Consider the following 21,875-nt stretch of genomic DNA (forward strand, 5'->3'; position numbering starts at 1 on the left):
GAAGTTTTGCCCAACTCTAAGCCTCTAGATGCTATGTTGGTCGCAACCCCCTTCCCATTTCAAATACCATCCTCATCATGTCTTCTACATATTCACGTGGCATTGGAACGTAATTAGGTGGTTAGGTAAAACCCTCTATTTTAGATTATGAGATCTCTTACCTTATATGGGATTAGGTTCTACGGTTTTCAATGATACTTATCCTTCGTCGACCTGGCTTTGAGGCTACAAGCTTGTTGCAACAACCGAGAACACGTTCTACGAATGTCCTTGTGTTTTTCTTTGTATAAGGTAGTCCATGAAATCGGCTCCTTACCCCTCCATGTGTTTCCTATTTTTCATCTAAACAAAGAAGAACTAAAACTTATAATGGTCTCCTATGGAAAGCGATACTCTTGCTTGCACTGTGTGCGCTTGTTGTTACATGTATGATAAAACATTTGTCCCTGGTGGTATAGCAAGAGATACATGCCTCGTTTATCATAAGATTGTAATTGTTGGACTACTTGATGGCCATGATTTGCTTGGAATAAACCCACCTCAAGATCGCCACCAAAAGTTTGAAACATTATGACATCTAAGACGGTCTGACCACTTCCTGTGGAAGTGTGGAAGTGAACCTTAAGAATCCTTGTCCTCCTCCTCTTGCTCCTTTGAGCCATAAATGCAACTTCCCGTTATGGGTGAACCAGCTCATCCGTATTATCCTCACTCTGTTTGCACACCGGAATGCTTCTAGCCAAAAGAATGAAGGGAGAGCTCTCAATGCCTAAATGGAGGCAAGAAAAGATGCTCTTCATAATGGTTATCTCGCAAAGGACGAGAAAAGAAGAAGCTAATGGAAGATGAAAACATTCAATCAAACCTATCTAACATACATCCATCAAGCAAGCAAGATTCAATGTAGCATGCAAGCAAGCAAGAAGAGAGAAAAAAGAGAGCTCACAAAGGAATGATTGTGTATTGCTTATTGTTAAAAACGACTTGTATTCTAGTGCCTAGTTTTCACACTAGATACCAAACATACCAAACATAAAAATGGTCATGCCTCTATTACTAGTCTTAAACAACTATGTACACTAAGTTCGTATATTTTCCCTATTTGACATTTAGAGCATGGTAAAGCTCCTATACTTGTCTTACAAAAGTTAAGTGCCTGTTTGGGAAAGCACCTTACGGTAGATTCGGCGGACGAAACCATATTAACCAATCGAGTGGTTAATACTCACTTACAACCATCTTCTATTATAGATTAGGTGAGTGGTGGGAATTAAACCCCACTATTGGGCACTAATGATGCTAGTGGGGATGTCATAGTATCTAGTCCATATTGTGCATGATGGAGTTGATGGTTTAATGTCTTGTGGATAACTACCATGAGGTTATAAATTACACTTTCTTATAAGGTAATTTATGTTACATGTGCTTTTTTCCCAAAGGGTTAAGCTTTACTTTCAGAGTGTAGAAGGTTGCCTTTTTCGTTTTCATAATATATATTTCTCCGGTTTTTAATACATTAACCCATTTTTTGTACGGAACATACCACCCATAATAAGAACTACTTTAACACTTCAATTTGGAGGACAGCGGTAAGGGCTATTGCCCTACACAGGTTCAATAGCCGCCCCCTCCTCCCGCATGCCATGAGGCATGGGGTCTGTCCATTTCGGCACTAATATAAAAAATAAAATAAAAATAAAAAAATATCTTCCCAACAAAAAAAAAAACACTTCAATTTGGATCTGGGAAAATATATATATATATTGTACAATTCTCTCCTCCTACCTGACTGAGGGGCAAAGAGTAGTGCATGTATAGTTACTTGGCAGCGTTCAAACCGGCACTTCTCTCTTTGAGAGCTTTGGCATGCTGTAAGATGGCTGCTGCACCAGAGAGGGGGGTACCTGCTATATCTTGTCTGTTTTGAGGACCTGCAACTGGTTTAACCTGGCAGTTGGAAACACTGCTTTCGGGCAAAGGCTCTGGTTCATCAACAAGCCTCTCTATACTTTGAAGCTGATCAAATGGTGCAACCTGTTTCAAATGCAAACATTGTCAAGTATGTAGAAAAACAACCTCACTTTCATACATATTTTTGTGATGGTATATGGTAATAAAACAACAGTGTAGAAGCTTGTTCAAGTTGTTTTCTATGCCCACTAATGGGATAAGGCTGCTAGCACATGTGCCCTAAACTCAAGAATGGGTGCCTAGAGATGAAGCTCAAGGATGGGCTGAGCAAGACTGCTCGCGTCCCCAAAAACAAAGCTACAGCAGGGATTTTTCCCTTTCATGGGCAGCTCTATTCATGGAAGCAGACACACAGAACAGCGATGTGGTGAAATCTTACCTGATTGAAGCCATCTGGCCAGCTAATAGACACTGCATAGTTGCCCATTGGTCGGACAGACTCAGGCTCAATGTTCTCCGGAACATCAGCATGTTTCAGACGCTGCTCACCTGTCCACTCATCCTTATACCATGGGGAAAAAGAAACAAACAGTAAAGGTTAAGGCACCTCACATGTACAAAATAGGTAGGTCAGAATTTCAAGGACAGCACATCATGTGGAGGATGCACATGAATAAGCTAAAGAAGATGTGGTTTAGAGCTCAGCAGTTGGGCTTACAATGCTCTGAGCTGAACGGTCGTTTCGACGGACAGTGGCTGGATGTAACAGAAACTCCTCAGAAGTTCCAGGCACCCTCACTCTGAAGGCTCTGATACTCTTGTCATAAATGACTGCTGTCGCAACTGTATGAAGCATTACGTTGTTTTGAGTAGTCTTGAGATGAAACTAGCTTAGATTGTTCTAACTACATTGTTGACAATTCATGAATAAATCTGGCAAGCAAATAACAAACTTACCCCAATTTATGAATAAATCTGGCAAGAAAGTAACAAACTTACCTTGCTGTCTAAGCTTGGCACACTGCTGGACAACACAAACTCCAATATCTGAGAATATCTTTGCTACATCGCCAACAGGATTACTCACAACTTCAGGTTGCCCACCATCTCCAGATGCTGAAAGCTGCAAATCCATTATTTGAGAAATCAGCTCTGGACCAGTTCTGAATAAAAGGACCAGTAGCTCCGAGAGTTGTACATGCTCATCTTCATAACAGTCTTTCCAAGGCACTCACTCGATCCAAAGGCCTCCCACCACAGACACAGAGAGATAGGTTGACAGCAAGGTGCGTGGAGTCCAAAGAAGAATCGCATAGAATGAATCAGCCATACACGACCTTGAGAGGGGCTAAATATTTAAGTATTGGTTTACCCCTACAAGTCATTGAAATACATTGGAGTGCGGGTGGTAATTTCATTGAGACAAATGGAGGATGCAGAGGATGATCAGAGCTACACCCCTCCCTCTACCAATCACACAGTTAAGAGTGGTCGACAGATGCACTTAAGTGCTTCCACTTGGATCCCCACTAGGAGGCCATGTATGCTTTCTTCTGGAGTTATCTGTATCAGAGCTTGTCAGACATGGAGGTAAAGTTTGGGGAGACCATCAGAAACCTATTAATAAGATTTCAATCAACTTCTGACAAAAAAGGAGGCAGAACTGAGATTACTTACAGTGGGCCTGATTGGCAGTTCATACAAGTTGGGAATCCCGAACTTATCGACCACCTGGTCAGCATTGCATTTCAAGCTACATGAAAATCATAGGGGATAGAAATGTACCAGAAACAAGCACAATGATCACATTATTGTAATGAAATCCAATAGAAAGAGTGTTGACCTAATTGAAGAAGCAACTTACTTGCCGTCCAGAGCCCCTCCCAAATGGGTAATAGCGCTTTCCATCAGCATCAAAATGGCACATGTTTTCTACCACAGCTACGCATGGAACCTGCACAAGCTACTGTAGTCAGAAAATGAAAATTGTCTGAAAAATACATTCTTCTGGTCCCCATTGTGGTATGCAGCGCAGGTTGTGTTTTTTAAATTTATGATCTTTCAGTCTATTTTCCAATTGTTAGTAAATAATTTAATCTCTTGCAGGCACGGCCTGTTACAGGCACCGCACCTGTTTCAAGGTCTGGCCGTAGCTTCTTCCCTCTTTGAGTACTGTTCAACTCTTTGAGGACAAAACCATATGAGCAATACCATGCTCCAGGAGGTTTTCCATGCTAACTCCAACTTCGAGCTATCTGTATCTGAGCACCCACATAGGTCATGATGGAAAACTCCAGTCCTCTGTGAATACTGTTTGCCAGGCGGACTTCCACCGAGGACAAACCCATTTTCCTATGACTGATCCATGCGAAACCGCATAACAACCTGATATCATCCCCCTTGAGATGCTCCAATAACAAAGGTGTTACCACCTCACATCTCCCAGCTCTGGGTTTGCATCCCCAATCTGCCAGTGAAGAAATTATAAAACAAGACCCTATCAAATCTGTGTCCCCCTCTTGATTTCAACACTTGCCAATTATGATGTCCAACTGTTTCCAGACCACCATGATCCGACATGCCAAACCCTCGAGAGACACTGCCCCTATGTCTGAGAAATCCTGAAGCATGTACACTCCCACTTCTCAGAGTCCATACACTGCTCCTGTGTATAATCCCGATTCCTCATGCTCACACTCATAATCATCTACACACACCACCACCGGCGTGGCCCTCCTGGCACCTCCTATTGCATGCGGAAGCCTTGTCTTAACTTGATCCAGCCCTAAGCCTACTGATTTGGAACACTAGTGCAAACACAATGATTATACAACAGAGAGGAGAGAGAGATGAACTCATAGCTGGGTATGTCTGTACAACTTCCATGGCCTTTGGCCTTCCAAAATGGATTGAATTCTTGACCAAAAGACTGCCTATACTGATTGACTATGACCTGCCCCCCCAGCTGGGTATCAAATGCCCTAATTATTAATCTAGACTTGCTATTTATAGGCTTCTAGTCTTGAAACACACTGACATAAGGTTCCACTTACTTGTGTACTCGCCCAAAACCAACTCTCACAGTTTACCATCCTAGAAGCTCGTCCAATAGTCAACACCACAGCATATCATTACTAGATCACAAAACGATGAATGGAAAATATAAGGGTTTGGCTAGCACTTGCAACCCAACCTTAGGCTCCAAACCACACATGGTGGTAAGCCACCCACCGAGCTAGACACCAGCACAACCCTGGCAAGCACGTGCCCACAAAGCATGCACATCCCATACCACACAGCTAGTAGACCTCCTCGATCCCTTTCCTTATCCAGGACCTTGAGATTTGCCAGAGCATCGAGGAGGTATGGGATACCTTTGCTTTTCACCCAAGAGCTGCAGCCCTTGACTTGGACAGGGCTCTCCAGGGGATCAATCAGATCCTTAAGATGGCTAGTCTTTTCATGAGCAAGAGAGAGGCCTTCACTGCAATCTTGCCTCGCTACAGCACCCCAGGAGCAAACCCCTGATAGTTCTTGGGTCAGAGCACAGATGGCTGCTGCCTCTACATTGCTTCTAGAGGTGAGCCTCCTTCTAGACCCAAGCGGGGGAAAGGACCACCATCGGTGAAACAGTAGGCAGCCTCATTGGCCCCGACAGGACGGTGGACTCCAACCCACTCTGAATTTAGGCCATTGCCTCACACTTTTATGGTTTGCTCCTCACTGCGGACTTTGACTCTCCATAGTGCAACAAGACATACCAGAGCATATGGCAGCACACGGGCAGTCGTGCCGACAACCATGAGTACTTTTTTTCTCAACTGATGAGTTGGGGGAAGGTCTTCAGGCTCTTCCCCACAGGAAGTATCCAAGTGAGGATGGCCTTCTGGTTTCCCTCTTCTTGTGGCACTGGGATTTCATGAAGACTTTTAGAGAGTCTTCAATGAGATCATGGCAACTCGAGACATGTTCAAGCAACTTTTAGAGAGCCTGATTCCATGGTTGTTTCTTGTACCGGTACGAATAGGTTCGTACCGTATGGTTCGTATGATACGGTACCGTACGATATCGTACGGTGAGTCCCCCCCCAACTTGAGAAAAAAAATCCAAATGCTCAAAAAAAATATAAATCGTGCTCAACGAAGATCCCAAATGCCCGCAATACTTCGCAACTTTCATGTCCACTCAATATACCTAAAAAATCTGGCAAGGTAGACTGGTAATGTACACTTGATTGGTAGGATGAGAGAATCTTGCTACTTGGAGATCCCTGGTATAGGTAGGCTAGACAGTCAAATCCTCAAGTTATGTACAAGGGAGGAGATTTGGACAGGCCCATATGGCCCTCTACTATGTATAGTAGCATCAACTTCCTACTACTTGAGAGTGATGCAGGGCTTGGGATCGTGGCAACTCGAGACATGTTTGAGCAACTTTTAGAGAGAATGATTCATCTCATCCCCAAAGAGAGAGAGAGAGAGAGAGAGAGAGAGAGAGAGAGAGAGAGGGGGGGGGGGGAGGGGATTGAGGCACGCCAGTGAAGACACATCACACTCCTAGGCACTGCCTACAAAACCCTCCCCAAAGCCATCAGCAGGCTCCTCCAGCCAATCCTTCCAGACTTATCCATGGCACGTAGATAGGTTTCATTCAGGACAGGATAATCCTGGATGATAACACCTTCACTTTCTGGGAGGTAAGAGCCTCAGCCAAGTTCCACCAAGAGGACTCTCTTCAGGCTCTTCCCCACAGGAAGTATCCATACGAGGATGGCCTTCCGGTTTCCCTCTACTTTTAGAGAGGCTGATTCATCTCATCCCCAAAGAGAGAGAGAGGGGTGGGGGGGGATTGCGGTGCACTAGTGGAGACACATCACACTCCTAGGCACTGCCTACAAAATCCTTGCCAAAGCCATCAGCAGGCTCCTCCAGCCAATCCTTCCAGACTTATCAATGGCACGTAGACAGGTTTCATTCAGGACAGGATAATCCTGGATAACACCTTCACTTTCTGGGAGGTGAGAGCCTCAGCCAAGTTCCACCAAGAGGACTTGGCGAGACTCCGAATAAACCTTGAGAAAGCCTACAACAGGGTGGACTGGGCTTTCCTCGAAAGCACCATGCTCAGGATGGGATTTTCGGGCACATGGGTGCAGGGGGTCTTGGCTCTCTACTCCTCCACCTAAAGCGAGGTTCCTATATAACAAGGCACCAGGGGAGAGTGCTTTCCCGTCTCCAGATCAGTGTGCCAAGGCTGCCCCCTTGTTAATTTAGGTGATCTATATCCATATCTTATGGTGTAAAGTCACATTAATCCTCAGTAGTTTATTAGATGAAGGTCTTGGTCAAAGGCTCTAGTATTAGGCTATAATGTTGACACATCAAGGGCTCGATGGCTCTCTGGCTAGAAGCTAGGCATTGTGGGCAGCACAGACTCTTGAGGTGACGATCTCTGCTGTATCCTGCTGATGTCACTTGCAATGTAGCTTCAGCAGCAAGTGACACCAGCATCCAAGCTGTTCGTGATGGTGCTCAAATAACAAAGTCGGTGTGATGCCCCTGTTAAACCTGAGGAGTCCAAACATATGGGCTACAAGGGTGACTGCAGTTGCAACCATTTGTATGGTATCCAGTTGTGAAATTTCCCTCAGCCAAGTCGTGAATCACTTTGTTGTGTGTTTACCTTTGTGGTAATTTTGGTGTGGAACATGCTGTCTTTGTGTTGTGAAAACCTTGTGGTATCAACTTGATGATGAGTGCACGTGTTGTGCAAACTTTTCTTGGTGGGATCTTTGTCAAAGATAGTGAGAGCATGTGTCATGCAAAGGCTCTTCATCGGCACTAGTTGCAGCATGCTCTTGGGGCCTATATAATGGGTGGCTCAACTCGCAAGCTCCATTTGGGGCATCCTCAGCTACTTTAACAATTTTTGTTTTTGTTTTTCGAGCCGGGGTCAGAAACGAACAGGCTCGTTCTGAGACTCGAACAGAACAATCATCAACCACTATGCATCCACTTTATCGACTATGTCAACATTATGGTCTATATGATCTTGTACTTGGTGATTACAGCCTATGTGGCATTACTCCTTTGTGGTGGTACTTTAAATACAACATTCTCTATAGCCAGTGGGAACTTTCATTTTACACTCTGTGTGTGTTCTCTGATCTAAACATCATGCGCGATACGTATGTAGATCAAGACAGGGTGTTAGTTTAGGTGATCTACATCGATACCTTATGGTGCCTCCTTTGTGGATTATTAGATAAAGCTCTTGGTCTAAGGTTTTGGTATTAGGCTAGAATGGTGACACATCAAGGGCTGGGTGGCTCTCCTAGGTGGCATGAATCTCCACTGATCAAGGCACCTCCCTATTGTTAGGAGAGGTGGAGTAGATTTAGGAAAGGTGGAGAAGAAAGTGAATCTAGGCACCTAGCTCAAGGAGCCCTATAAATTCAGCTAGGTCTCACTCACTCTAGTGTGTAGAGAGTACTATGTGGTGTAACCTCTTTGGTTATATAATCCTATGTGATTCTTAGCGGAAACTATGCTCTCGTCTTTATGAATTAATCATTGTGCTTAGTCTCATTCATTATGGTTAATCTCATTATGCTTAGTGCTAATTAATAACTTTGTGTGTGTTGAAAAATCCAAGCTTACTGCTTAATCCATTTGCCAACCATTAAGTAACCCTCTCATTTCCAACACCCTGGGCCACTTTCTCTTCTTGTTTGTGGTGAAGGCCATGAGCGACTTTCTCAAGGCACTAGATACAGGTCTTCAGGGTCCGCAGCTGCCCATTAGGACTTTGGAGGAGCTCCTGGAAAACATTGTGGCCTTCCTTTTTGGAAACCAAGGAAATTTGCGACAGCTTGCAGTAGCAATTGAGGAGTTTTGCCTAGCTTCAAGGGCAAAGATCAATTGGCACAAGTCTTGAGGTTTTTGGGTGGGTCCCTCCCCCACCCTGGCTTGGCATCTAGTTGAGGGTTTTCAGTGGATTCCATGCGCCACCCCATGCGGTGTCTTTGGTGCCAGGTGAGCATAGACATCACCCCCGAGCAGTGGATTGCCCACTTGTTCTGAGCATTCGGAGGAAGCTTTCCTATTAGCATTCTTTGGCTGGGAGGGTGGTGATGGCCAACCAGGTTCTCTTGGCCACAATGTGGCACATCATTTCACGTTATTGCAGAGGCAAGGTACAACGGTTTATCAGGAAATTTCTTTGGGTAGGGGGTGATGGCAGGACCGCCCGTGCCAAGGTTGCATTGAGAGTAGTCATTTGACTCCTCGTACAGAGCAGGGCAAGTTGATCATCCATGGCCTGAGCCATGGAAGGATTTCCTCCTTGCCCGCATATCTTCGCGCACCACCAATCTTGGTGGTCCTTGGTGTCCGATCCCTAGATGGAGCTTCACAAAGGATTGGCTCCTCTTTTGAGGAAAAATTTGCAGCCAGCCTTCTCTGAGTCTCGGCCTTCCTCTGACCAACTCTTTTTCAGACGACTCCTTCCACCAACAAGGAGTTATGTCGACAGCCCATGATCTGCCACCACTCTTCTGCTTGGGGTTCGCACTCACAATCTGTGGGGCCATATGAGCGCCAGTCCGGCCCAGTCCTTTGTGGACGGTCCATCTTCCCCCCCTCCAGCCAGACCAAGTGCCTCTCTGGGCTCCCAGGAGGGCGGCGGAAGCTTATCCTCGACATCAACTCAGCCATTCCTCTGGATTGGGGTACCCCCCTGTTAGCCTGCACCCCCCCACTCTCTCTCTCAGTGGGAAGCAATATTCTCTTTACACGACATTCCATTCGCAACTTTGCTGTCAGAGATGGTACCTTGCCTCTTGCCTTTGAGGTTGGCATCCAGGGCTGCACAGGCCCCCCTCAGAGTAGGATTGCCGCACTCCAAAGCAAAGGGTCTAGGTGGTCGGCTTCAACAACCACAAATGGCACATCGTCCCCTCTCCAATCAAGTTGCAGGTGACTCTTCTTGGCACCTGTGGCTTTGGGGGAATCGACCCCTGTCCTGTAGAGCCACAGGCTGGCAACTGTTGTTATGGATTTTTGGTTCTTTGATTTGGTCATTATTAGACGGTCAAAGAATGTTGCTTGCCTAGTGGAGGACAACATGTCCAGCATGAGCGTGTGTACATGAGTGCACCGGAGCAATGTAATGCATTGCCAGATGACAGAAAGGCAATCTGGCATAAGGGAGACACTTGGCAGCACATTAGCCCTTCAGTCAATGTAGGGTAACTAGGCACCATTACAATTAAAAATCCCTCCTTTAAGTGCAGCATTAGGAAAAACAAGCTACAAGCGTGAACTGCTGATTCACCTGTGGGCTTCACTTGCTAAGACTTGAGTTGCTGCCATGCTGCCCTTGAACCAAATTTTCACTATTTTTGGAATTGTCTAAGCATTTGACTCTGCCGGCGCAAGGCGTCTTCTTAGGCAGAGACTGAATTTCAGGGTCAACTTTCTTGGACTCATTGGTTGCTTCGTAGACAGGTGAGTGTGGGCCCTGCAGCCCAGGTCTAGTTAACCATGCTTTAGCATATAGTTCTTTGGAAGCGACGGTTGTGTAGGAATGAGCTAGTCTTCCATGGTCTTCACCACTCTACTGAGACACCTATGTTTGCGGTGTGTATGATTTGCAGTCTCCGCTTCGGTGTTTTGGCTCAGCTCAATGCTCATCTGCAGTTAGACTTCTCCCTGTTGCGACCGTTACACTGAGGGTTAACTTCACCTCTTTCCTGCTGGGTCATGTTTTGGTTTTCCAAGATTAGTGGTTCTGGTTAACAACTTGCCTGCTCCATCACTTTTCCTTACCCTAAAACATGGATAAGAAAGCCGTGCTAGCACTTTCAAAATCCCACATGCACAACCTATGCCAACAGAAATTGAAACACGTAATTTGTAATCAACTTCTTTCTGTTGAAACACGTAATTTGTAATCAATTTCTCACCTTCAGCTTTGAAAACATCCTCACACCTTTGGCAACATCAATGAAAGCTAGCTTTTGTGGGGTTGTTACAATCACAGCAGCTGTTATAGGCACAACCTGTGAATCACAACAGTATATTCAGAATGCTTAAGGATGGCACATTCTAATGTGCATGCATTTTTATGTACTAACTTTGGAACTTTCATGTTTCCAATAATCACCATGGTTCAAAAGACATGCCAAACTCACCTGACACAAAGTAAGCTGTATGTCACCTGTTCCTGGAGGCATGTCGACTACCAAGTAATCAAGCTCCCCCCTAGTGAAAAAAAGGTATAAATGATCAAAGAGGACATAAAGAAAAGGAGAAAACACTACCAGCTTTGTTCACAGAATTTCCTAAAATTCTTCCTAAGGTTTACATCAGTGATTCGCCTGTGGATCTAGAGCATGATATTCATGGAACCCAGAACCATGCTAACAATGGTCTGAACCACAATAGCTGCTTACCATTCCGTGGTTGTGAGAAGTTGATTGATAACCCCTGAAACCATTGGACCACGCATGATGGCACTACCTTGTCCAGCGAATCCAAAGGAAACAAGCTTCACACCAAGATATTCTGTTGGGATTATGGTTTTTGTTTCTGCATCCTGCAAGGTTAAAGGTTGCATTCATTTCACTCTTGGATTTTTTGGACAAGCAAAATTAAGCTCAACAACATTTTCAGGCAACATTTACAAGGTTCTATTTAAAATGCCTAAGATTTCTTGTCTGTAACCAATGATCAACCGTGCTTATTTATATTACCAAAAGAACCCACTAAAACCAGAACAATCAGCTATCTTCAACAAACATCAGTCTAAAGACATCTAAACAACCCCGAATACAAGTCACATATGTGGGGTGGGGGGACGAGCCACACCAGACCAGTACAGGTGCTGAAACACTCTGCCAGGAGAGGTGACTGGCCAGTCCATGGTCTCTCAACAGCATGTCTGCCAAATCTGCCAGGCTGTGAGGCTGATTACCTGGCATCTAAAATCCCAAAATGTGATCAAGTCCCAAGAATTGGGGATATCAGTCACACATCTGTGATTGATCTGATCCAGTAGCATCCTCCTTGCAGTCAAGAGGAGGGCTGCACATCAATCTCCCAGGCTACCGTTTCCCATGAGAGAAGGTGTGAGAGCAGTAAGGAGAAAGTAGCCAACCATGAAAGTGGGTGTAACTGGAGAACAATTGATGGCAGCAGAATTTGTTCTAGTCATAGGTGAGACCCCTCATCAAGGAGGGGAGGAAGGCAGCACAAACAACCAACAACTAAGAAGGTCAAAACTTAACAAGGGTTTCGATGAACAGTCATGAAGGCTACTACAATGAATTGTAAGGTTGTTTGAGAGAGTATCGTTTTTCATAACAAGGTTTACATTTTTTATCTACTCTTTACAACTAGGTGTGGCATACTCTGTGTATGTCTGAGTAATGAAATGCATGAGTTTGTTCCCACAAAGCTACTCCATTAATGGGCCAAAAAGCTAAAAAGAGCCCTCACATAAGATAGGGTTGGGCCAGGGACCCTTAAAAAACTTAAGGGAGCAGAGTTTATATACTGTTGGAATGGAGGCAAGAAATCTAAACTTGCCATTTGCAGCACACGTAGCTCAGGTGAGACCATTGTTGGCAGGCTGGGTCCATACACATCTGCATCAAAGATTCCAACTCGTGCCCCCATCCCAACAAGAGAGTATGCAAGATTGACAGCCACAGTTGATTTACCCACCCCACCCTGCCATCCACAAACACTTCCATAAGTTTGTGACAGGACATAAACACCAGTCGCTGAAACAGGCACAATAATTTGAATCTATTGTTGTACACAATCAGTGCCTCTCATAAAAGAACGCATCCATTCACCTTGCAGCTTGATACAGCAATTATGTTTGAGACATTCTGAAGGCATTGTGGCACATTATCTGCAACAAGGGGCTTAGCTGGTTGAGCTGACATAGTGATGGACACCTCCTTTACCCATGGTAAGGCTGTTACTCTTTCTCTTGCTTGCTGCTCAAACTAAAGATATCAAGTAGCCACACAAGAAAAGTGAGTATCAGAAAATACAGAAGAGATTAACAATCAAAAGGGCTTGTAACATATACATAGTCCAGCTTTGCAATATGAGGCCAAACGTACCATGTCTTTCACAGGGCAAGCGGGGGTTGTCAACTCCAACCTGAATGAAACCTGCAACACAAAGATCCCATGAGAGTCCATCAAAGTGCAAGGAATGTCATGGTAGCTTGGCTTTAGGTAGAGAGACAGTATACACACCCGGCCAGCTGTTGCCTCAATTTCCATATCTTTGACAAAACCACATGCAACGATGTCCATCCCAAAATCAGGATCTATAATAGTGGCCAATGCCCCTAAAACATCTTTCTCTACAGTCGATACTGTTTTTTCCAGTGGAGGGCTGGCTAGGGCTGCCATAAAAACAAGATAAGCTAAAACCATATTAGTAAATATGTGAAGTGACCCATTGGGGAGGGATGCCAAAGGGTCCAACCATAAGAAATGGCTTAGTTCACATATTAGTAAATATGTGAAGTAAGCCATTGGGGAGGGATGCCAAAGGGTCCAACCATAAGAACAATGCTTTTCAAGATAAGCCAGCCAAGAACATTTACACTTCTTTCATGCAAAGTAACTCTATTGTGGGTTTTTCTCAGAGCACATTCTGCTTACTGAGACAATGAACAGCATGACCCAACATCAGGCAAAGCTGATACGAATCCTTTCAAAGCACACTTGTGGGTTTTCAGTGATGCCAAAAGAACCAAACTTCAGCCCCAAAATAATATTTTTATCCACTTGGGTACAGTGTAAAAATGAAGGGTTACCAACTATGTGACCCTACTGTCAAGTTCATGTGAGCATATAGCTGCGATCTTCATGCGAGCATATAAGAGTGGTCTTCATGTAGAAGCTATTTGGTGGGAAAAAGAAACATCCTAATCTTCATCTTTGGAACCCCAAACCATCACCAGCACCAACTTCGGCTACCACCTTCCACTAGCAAGGACATGGGATGCTGGCTGCTCCAAGTGCTCTTCCTACTCCTGAAAAGACTGAATTATAAAATGAGGCCTGGGACCCCTTTTTAAAGGTGTGAGTTATGTTCACTCATTGCAACTTGGTTATGTCTTTTTTCTTATTTTTTCTCCTTTGAAAAACCTCCTTGGGTTTATCTATAGAGCCCCATCTCTTAGCCCACCACCCATAAACTTCAATAGCCGTCCATTTCTCGCATTTTCCACCAGATTTCATCACGTAACTGCTGTGGGTTTCTCTTGCTCAATTGTCACTCTCGTGTTGCCATTACTACCATTTGCACTCCTTGGCCTCTTTAGACTATCTGAATGCACTTTTACTCTAAATTCACTTTGAATAGAGAGATAAGAAAAGAATGCACCAACACAAGATTGGATCCCAATAACCCACTGCGGGGGCCTCCATATTTTGGTGTATTTGCTTTATTACGGAAATTGACATAAATAGGACCTGACCTGTCCTGAATGTATACACTGATGCACCATGTGTGGATCACCTTTTTCTCTGCTGAACTGAGTGCATTCCTGGCTGAACAGGAGACTGGTAGAATTTTAAGTGTCTTCTAGATGATGAGAGACAGGCATCTACCCAGCATCTCAGAGGGAGTCAGCGACGGATTGCACAGATTGATGCAACTATACCTAACCACTCGATCGGTACATATTTACATGAGTATCATCATTATGGTTGAGGTTTTTTTCTGGGATAGGCATGCTCCTTCAGGTGTTGAGATTCTCGAAGTCAGAGGAGGAAGAGGGTGTTGCCTTCTATTCCATTCAGTCTGGACGGTGATGGTTACTCATGCCTCGTGGTGCCTATGGCTATATGGTGGGATGCCCTATCAAATATCTACATTGCAGAGTGGGAATGAACTGATGTGACTAACCCTATGAGGAACATACCTTTCTTTTAACTACACTGTGCGTGACGCCAAGTTTCTCATGCTTGGACAGACCTAAAGAGTTCCCACTCTTAGGCCTTACTGGAAGGTGTATGACATTACACCCCCCATTCAGAGGAGATTCTAGCAAAGACTCTAGCACTCATACAGAAGGAGCCAGATTTCCTACTTCTTTTGGGCTGTTTCTACATGGTGAGACCAGTGGAGATCTATTTTTGGCACGCCCTATTGTCCTAGATGCCCAACTATATCTGAGACAGTTGTATAATTATTTGCTTATGGGAATGCAAAGGAGCGCACAGGATTTGGGTGTCTATAGCCCAGCTCTTGGGCAGATTGTGGAGTGATCCTATCTATATTACTTGCGGTGCTATTGCATGGTTGACTCAGTCTAGCCCACAACTTCTTTTGCAGTGATGCACATCTTGCTATTCTTGTCCATATGGGGCATAGCTTAGAGATGTTTGCTTCAGGATATCCCTCAGTTATGATACACACCACCTCCGCTGATTATTGACACCACCCAGGAGATTATTGCTAGTATCACGGAGTGGCATATCTGGAAGACCACATGCAGTGACATCGTTCATACTCTTTTGGCCACCTAGCTCATCATCATCTTCAATTCCTGACCATAAGAAGTTGCAGATCACCCTCCGCAACCACCTAGCTCATCATCATCTTCAATTCCTAACCATAAGAAGTTGCAGATCACCCTCCGCAACTGTCTAATGCATCTACGGTCATAACACCCACAAGAAGTCACATACCAAGCTGTGGCAAGCAACACCTAGTTTACCACCAGGGCTCTGGAGGCCAGATTGAGCTTCCTGGAGCTCCAATGGAGGAGATTTTTCCTTATTCTCATGAGTACACGGGCAAACTATGGGCCAGGTGTAATGTCTATCCCGACTTGGCATCCAAAATATATGGCAGTGTATCCTCTCTGAATCCATGTGAAGCCAACATCTGTGCCCCAATCAATCCTCTCAAGGTCACTGACCCAAAATCCGACAAACTTATGCCAATTTATAAAGGCCCCTGCGGCTAGACAAAACTCTTCCAAGGCAGTGCGAAATGAGCAAAGACATGAATAAGATGCCTCAAGTAGAACAGGCAGCTGTGCCAAAAACAAACTGCTACCCATGAATGAGATGTAATAAAGGCACCTTCTCAGAAATCTCATGCATCGACATGGCAACATCAACTGCACATTTTAAATTCTCTCACCAGCCATAAGAAAAAGCAATTGACTTCTTGACAGTCAGACAAAAAAGCATGATATCTGTGTGAGAACTCCCTTCATCCAACCTCGTTGGTTGTGCTCTAACCCCAAACTGGACTCAACAAATGCAAGCCTATATATCCCATCACCTTCCATAAAGTGTAGCCATGGTTTAGACTGTGTAGTATAACACGTGGAATGATTTCAGTGGCCTTGCACTAGTTTTAACTGTAGATTGGAATCTTCTTGAAGGCTGTGGGGGAGTTATATGGTTAGAAGTGTGTTGCATGCATGCAGATATGCTGTCGTCCACCCCATGCTTTGAGCATCATGAACTTTGACATGTGGATCCTTTACGACATATTTCAATGGCACCTTAATGGCCATTGCTTAGAATTGTGTTTCTGTATTGATGTGCTTGGCTGTCATCACATGTGATTCTCTTCTCAGAAGAGATTGTTGGCGAACTGTAAAGGATGCATTTATGCCCAAGTTGTGGACAAGAAAAAAGTGGTGACTGAACTTGGCTCTACTAATCATCAGCCCCAAGAGTAAATAATTCCTAATCTAAGTAAATCTAGGCCATACCTAGCCCATGATATTGGGAACTTTTTGTCTTTTCTGAGTAGGGAAGGAGACCCCCTGGCACGCAAATTCCAGGCTCGAAATGGAGCTCAGCTCCACCTTGCCCCGTTCCGGCCGGGATTTGGGGGTTCGGGGAGCAGGAAGCCACCGGGAGAAGAAGGGAGGGCGGGGGGGTGTCATCCCCATCTCCTCCCCCTCCCACATCATCCCCCTCATCCTCTAGCAGTGTGTGTGGGTGGGGTGAGAATTTTAATGGGCGTGTTGAGACTTAGGATTCTTAATTCAGAGATTAATGGGGTGAGAATTTTAATGAGCGTGTTGAGACTTAGGATTCTTAATTCAGAGATTAATGGCTTTCAGAAATCAAGAGGACCAGTGCCCTACTTTGAGGAAATGTCACAAAACGGAGAGACCCAAAAAATAGCATTTGAGGAAATGTGATAGGATGTCGCACCTGTGTTCGACGCAGCGTTGCAAGAGATGGAGAGGCCATTCTTCACATCAGCCTTTTGGTGCAGATGGCGCCAATGCGGGCCACACTTCAAACGCTGCTTTGAGGAGAGCCTCCCCGAGTGTTCACCTTTTACTGGAGAAAGACGAATGTGTTAGATTCTACAGAGCTTTCTGGAAGGTTCTAGAGCTCTCTAGAAGCTGTGCAAGAGAGACTTACCGGCACAGGAGCCACTGAAGAGGCTTGCCTGTGCAGACTTGGTGAGAAGGTCCATAGCTGTTGGCTTTTCTTTCTCACAACTAGCACTTCTTGTGCTGCGCGTAGTTTAGAACCAAGGTGAGCGTAGCGAGGTGGCTATTGTTTGTGGAATCCCAATTGGCATCGCAATGGTAGCAAATCACACTGGCCTGTGAGCGCGTGCTCCTCACACACACAAGACGAGAGCCAGTGGAATTGCCACGTGGCCATTTGTGATTGTGGATGAAACCCCATCCTCCACGAGGGCCGCCCCTGCTCGTTTTACACTTGCCCGCCAACGCCTCCAATTGCCATTGATGTGCCCCGGAGTTGTCTTCGATGTTCAACAAGGAACTTTCTCTTGAGAATGTCATTAATTCTTGTAGGATTGTTCTCGGTAACCGTGAGCAGGAGTATGAAGACACTGTTTCTGCCAATATCGTTATGTCCGATGGTGACCAGCACTTTGCCAAAAGAAGACATTGAGCAAGAGGTAATAATCGACCTTTTATAACTTAGAAATTAGTGGCTAATGATGATGTATTCTCATCATATTTGAGACGCACCCATCTAATGCAATTTGTGTATGTTCATCTCATATCATTGCCTTGTCATTTTGCTAATCTAATCACTAATTATCATTAGTACTCTTTTATGCTAAAATCACGAGTTTAATCCATTTCTACACTCCATAGCTTGCTCACGTCTTGGATTTCCACATGATATTAGAGTCTCCACCATCCCCTTATTAACTTAGAGCATCTAATCATCTCTATTAGTTATTTATAATTAAGTCCTAATCACTCAACTAATCTATTTTTCACAACTCTCTACCCACCTTTGAGTGCAGCTCAAAATCTCATTCATGCCTTGGTATTCGTTTCATAGAGTTTTACCAAGGTGTCCCATGCCTCCTTGGGGGACTTGGCATCATGTATGTGCCCAATCATGGTGTCCTGTATACTGATAGAGAGCCAATACATAACTTTTATGGCTCCTTAGTTCCAATCCTTGAACTCTTTCATATATGCAGCAGTCGGATTGATCTCCGGTATCTCCGGTGCCTCTTCATGCTCACCTTCTATATAACCCTTTTTCATCAGGAAATTTGTCAACCTGAACCTCCAAGCATGGAAGTTGTTCTTGTCAAGCTTCTCAGCAACAATATGGTTTATGTCATCATTTGACATCTTGCCAGACACACAAATTTACCAGAAATAGCACTCTGGTTTGTCCTGCACAAACTGCTGTATTTTCTGTAGCGGTACTGTATTACACTTAAATGTCACAACCAGTGACCTCAATGTGCATACATACATCCAATGGCAACTGTTGACCTCCTTGCAGCACACACAATGTCTGCACAACCAATATGTCTTTCTGCAGTTCTTAAAATAGAGTTCTGCAGAGAATCGATGACTTACCCGCAGTGCTCGAAATCACCTGCTCTCTGAAAAACGGAGGTCCAAACGCGCCCGAAACGCATTTTCGGCCTTAAAAAATAAGTCCAATATGACAGTTTAGTTGCCCTATAGCTTTACTCCCGCGAAGAAAGCTCCTCAATCAGAGATTGTTTGCCGGTGCCTCCCGTAGAGCTCCCGACAAGAAGGGTGTAGTCGCCAACACAAATAGGGAAGAGTAGATGAAGCTCTTACCCTCGTACCGCTTCCTATGCTTCTCTTGCTTTCAGCTCAGCCCTTAGCATGAACCAGGCTCTGATACCATGAAAAGATGCAGGGGAGAAGAGAGCTTGAGCTCTTGCAAAGCACACACACACTCACAAAACCCTAAAAGAGAACACACAAGGTGAGAGGCTGAAAATCTTCTTCTTTTTCACACAACACTCAACACACCATAAAGGATAAGAGTACACATATGAAAAGGTACTCAACCAAATACATACTAGGGTTCTCTATAGTGTTAACCCAACTAAATGAGCTGGCGCTATAACTATGCCAGTCTCTAGAATGGCTGTCACACAGCCTGTCATCCCACTGGCCGCATATCACCCATGATCTCACCAACCATGCCAGTGGTGTAAGTGTGGGGCCTATCCCCCAAGCGAGTCATCAGTGTCCACCGCCTCACTAGATGAGGTCGATATCTCAACATGTTCCCTAACAAAATACATTATACCAAGGTCTTCTATGTGTAATAAATTCTAGTGTCCCATACCACCATAAATTATCCCACACAGATGTAGAGATAAGTATACATCGGAATCCTTCACAAGATTAATCTCGTGTCCCATACCACAAGACTAATATATAGTGAAAAAATCATAAAGTATAATTCAAGATGGAAGGGCCAGTTCCTTCGAGAAGTTCTACTTTTGATGCATAAAAACTCTCCTTGAGTTTACCAAAAAAGTGTGAAATAATCAAATGCAATAAATATGTTACCTCAAGAGTGTGAGTAGTCGTCTCATGGTATTCTTCTTCTTCTTCGTCTTCATCGATCATATTGAGTCCTAATGAAATAAATTTTGACTTCCGTGGATAATTTGATGCGATGTGTCCAATCTCGTTACACCTGTAACACTTCTTGGAGCATGTTTATTAGCTTTTTGAGAATCATCTATCTTAGTGTTAATACCTATGTTATGGTCATTAAAAAGATGTGTCAAATGATTTGGGAGAGGTTTTAGGGTTCAAAGATGTTGATGCCGAGGTTTGGGGAGTCATTGTTTTCTTAGAAAAATCAATTTTCTTTTCACAATTCAAAGCTAGAGAAATAGCTGAGCTAAGAGAATGTGGTCGAAACATATTTACCTCAGATCGAATTGTAGGTTTCAAACCTGCTATGAATTTACTTCTCTGATCCTTGGTGAGAACCTTCTCGATTACCTGCATTTGTATTAAAGTTTGCCAAAACCTGTCCACATAAGTTGATATATTTTTTGTGTTAAGCTATCTGAAGGTAGACCATCGTTGTCGAGTCTTAGCTTTGTATTGTGAAGGTAGGAAATGTTTCTTTAAGAGTTTTTGAAACTTTTTCCATGTTGAAGGTCTATGTTCACCTTGTTTTATCACATTCCACCATAAGGCAGCACTTTCAATCAAGTGATTACAAGCACATTTAATTTTATCCTTTTCTGAGAACTTTTCACCAGAGAAATAATCATCTAGTGGGCTAATCCATGCAATAAGAACTTGAGCATCCTTCTTGCCATCATAATTTTGGAAAGCGAATGCCTTTCGGTTGATTCGTGAGTCTTTCCGAGCATTTTGAGCACACAAGGTAGCTTTAATAGTGTGTCTAACATGATCACTTTCCTCCTCATTTGAGTCGGAAGAATTGGAAGAATCACGTTTGTGTTTGGCACATTTGACTTGATGCTCTAATTTGCGTCGGAGTTCTCGTTCACTAGCAATTTGTTCTTGAAGTGCTAAGATTTGTTCTTATACTGTGGGCGGAATGGGTAAAGCAGCCATTGCAACTAAATTAAGACGGAGAGTTTTAACTTATAAATCAGTCACACGAAATGATGGGTTCAATTCCGTCCTCTAAAAAATTTGAGTTTTTGAATTTCTTTCTGAATTGTTGTCTTTTGTTGGAAAACAAAAAGCTTCATGAAACAATGTCGATGGAGAGAGAGAGAACTACCACCGTTCATGAGGAAGAGACGATTGGATAGCAGGCTTTTAAGAAGGGAGAGATGGGTTTGGGGGTTTTAGGAGGTCACCAATGCATCCGTGCTATCCGATTCGAGGAAGAGAAAAGGGATTGAAAGCATAACCAGGCCGCTGCTGCCGCCGAGAGGTGGAGAGAGAGAGAGATATATATATACTAAAACTTTAATTTTAAACCGTTTATTAAACTTCTAGAGAGAAAGGGAAAAAATAAAAAATAAAAAAAACCCATGGACTGCTCTTTGCTGATTGGGTGGTCCCTTGATGCCACAATTGCAAGGCCCAACAATTGCTAATTAAAAAAATAAACACAAGCTTAATCAAACCTTTTTCTCTAGTTCAATCAAAATAAATTTCTGCCCTTAGTAACTCAAGAAAAGAAGGAAAAGCTTGAACCCTTGATTATAGAAATCCTATCCTGGGGCCACCGTCGTGAATTCCAAAAGCAGGAGAATTTTTATTATGCCTTACTCTTCACATCGATCATCAAACCATATTCAAATTCTCAAAACCACTTTTGAGAAACTAAACGTGGTTTCTCTTCCACAGTACTAGTTTTTAAAAGAAGGGTGACATTAATTACTAGTTTTTAGAAGAAGGGTGACATTAATTTCTAGCCTTTGATTCTAATCTCCATCCACCAAGGGTCTATACAAATCCTATAACCATTTAAATCTTTGGCCCAAAGGTCTTCTAAGTTTTCTCCCCTTTACCCTTTGGTTTCTTGTGAGCTTCACCTTCTTCAAGAATGTACACCCATGCCTTCTTCAAGCATGCTCTTATACCACTGTCATCACGGGACCCTTTTGCACTTCTTGAAGAATTAATTAAAAATCTCACAAATTATATCATAATTGAAACAAAGACTTGAATTAAAA

At 43.8% G+C, this 21,875-nt stretch overlaps 1 protein-coding gene across 1 annotated transcript; it reads right to left on the bottom strand.

Moving 5' to 3' along the window:
* Positions 1-1,474: 1,474 nt before the first annotated feature.
* On the bottom strand, positions 1,475-17,591 carry LOC147609853 (fe-S cluster assembly factor HCF101, chloroplastic-like). The gene is made up of 15 exons (XM_086787045.1): positions 17,348-17,591; positions 17,132-17,263; positions 13,187-13,338; positions 13,049-13,099; positions 12,773-12,928; positions 12,501-12,644; positions 11,366-11,508; positions 11,105-11,174; positions 10,877-10,972; positions 3,776-3,865; positions 3,589-3,642; positions 2,911-3,034; positions 2,630-2,754; positions 2,351-2,473; positions 1,475-2,034 (listed from the first exon to the last, which is right to left on the bottom strand). The coding sequence occupies exons 1-15, from the start codon at positions 17,400-17,402 to the stop codon at positions 1,819-1,821; spliced, it is 1,731 nt and encodes a 576-aa protein (XP_086643171.1). The 5' UTR covers positions 17,403-17,591; the 3' UTR covers positions 1,475-1,818.
* Between the last annotated feature and the right edge of the window lie 4,284 nt (positions 17,592-21,875).

This window comes from Cibotium barometz, chromosome 50, assembly GCF_041138505.1.
Source record: "Cibotium barometz isolate CiBa-2024 chromosome 50, ASM4113850v1, whole genome shotgun sequence".
Classification (NCBI taxonomy): domain Eukaryota; kingdom Viridiplantae; phylum Streptophyta; class Polypodiopsida; order Cyatheales; family Cibotiaceae; genus Cibotium; species Cibotium barometz.

What these genes read in the sequence shown, in the direction of transcription:
- LOC147609853 (XM_086787045.1), bottom strand. Translation starts at nt 17,402, where the DNA reads ATGGACCTTCTCACCAAGTCTGCACAGGCAAGCCTCTTCAGTGGCTCC. An exon ending in CTTGCCCTGTGAAAGACATG is followed by an intron (nt 12,929 to 13,048) that starts GTACGTTTGGCC and finishes TGATATCTTTAG; the next exon opens with TTTGAGCAGCAAGCAAGAGA. An exon ending in TGCCAAGCTTAGACAGCAAG is followed by an intron (nt 2,755 to 2,910) that starts GTAAGTTTGTTA and finishes TGCTTCATACAG; the next exon opens with TTGCGACAGCAGTCATTTAT.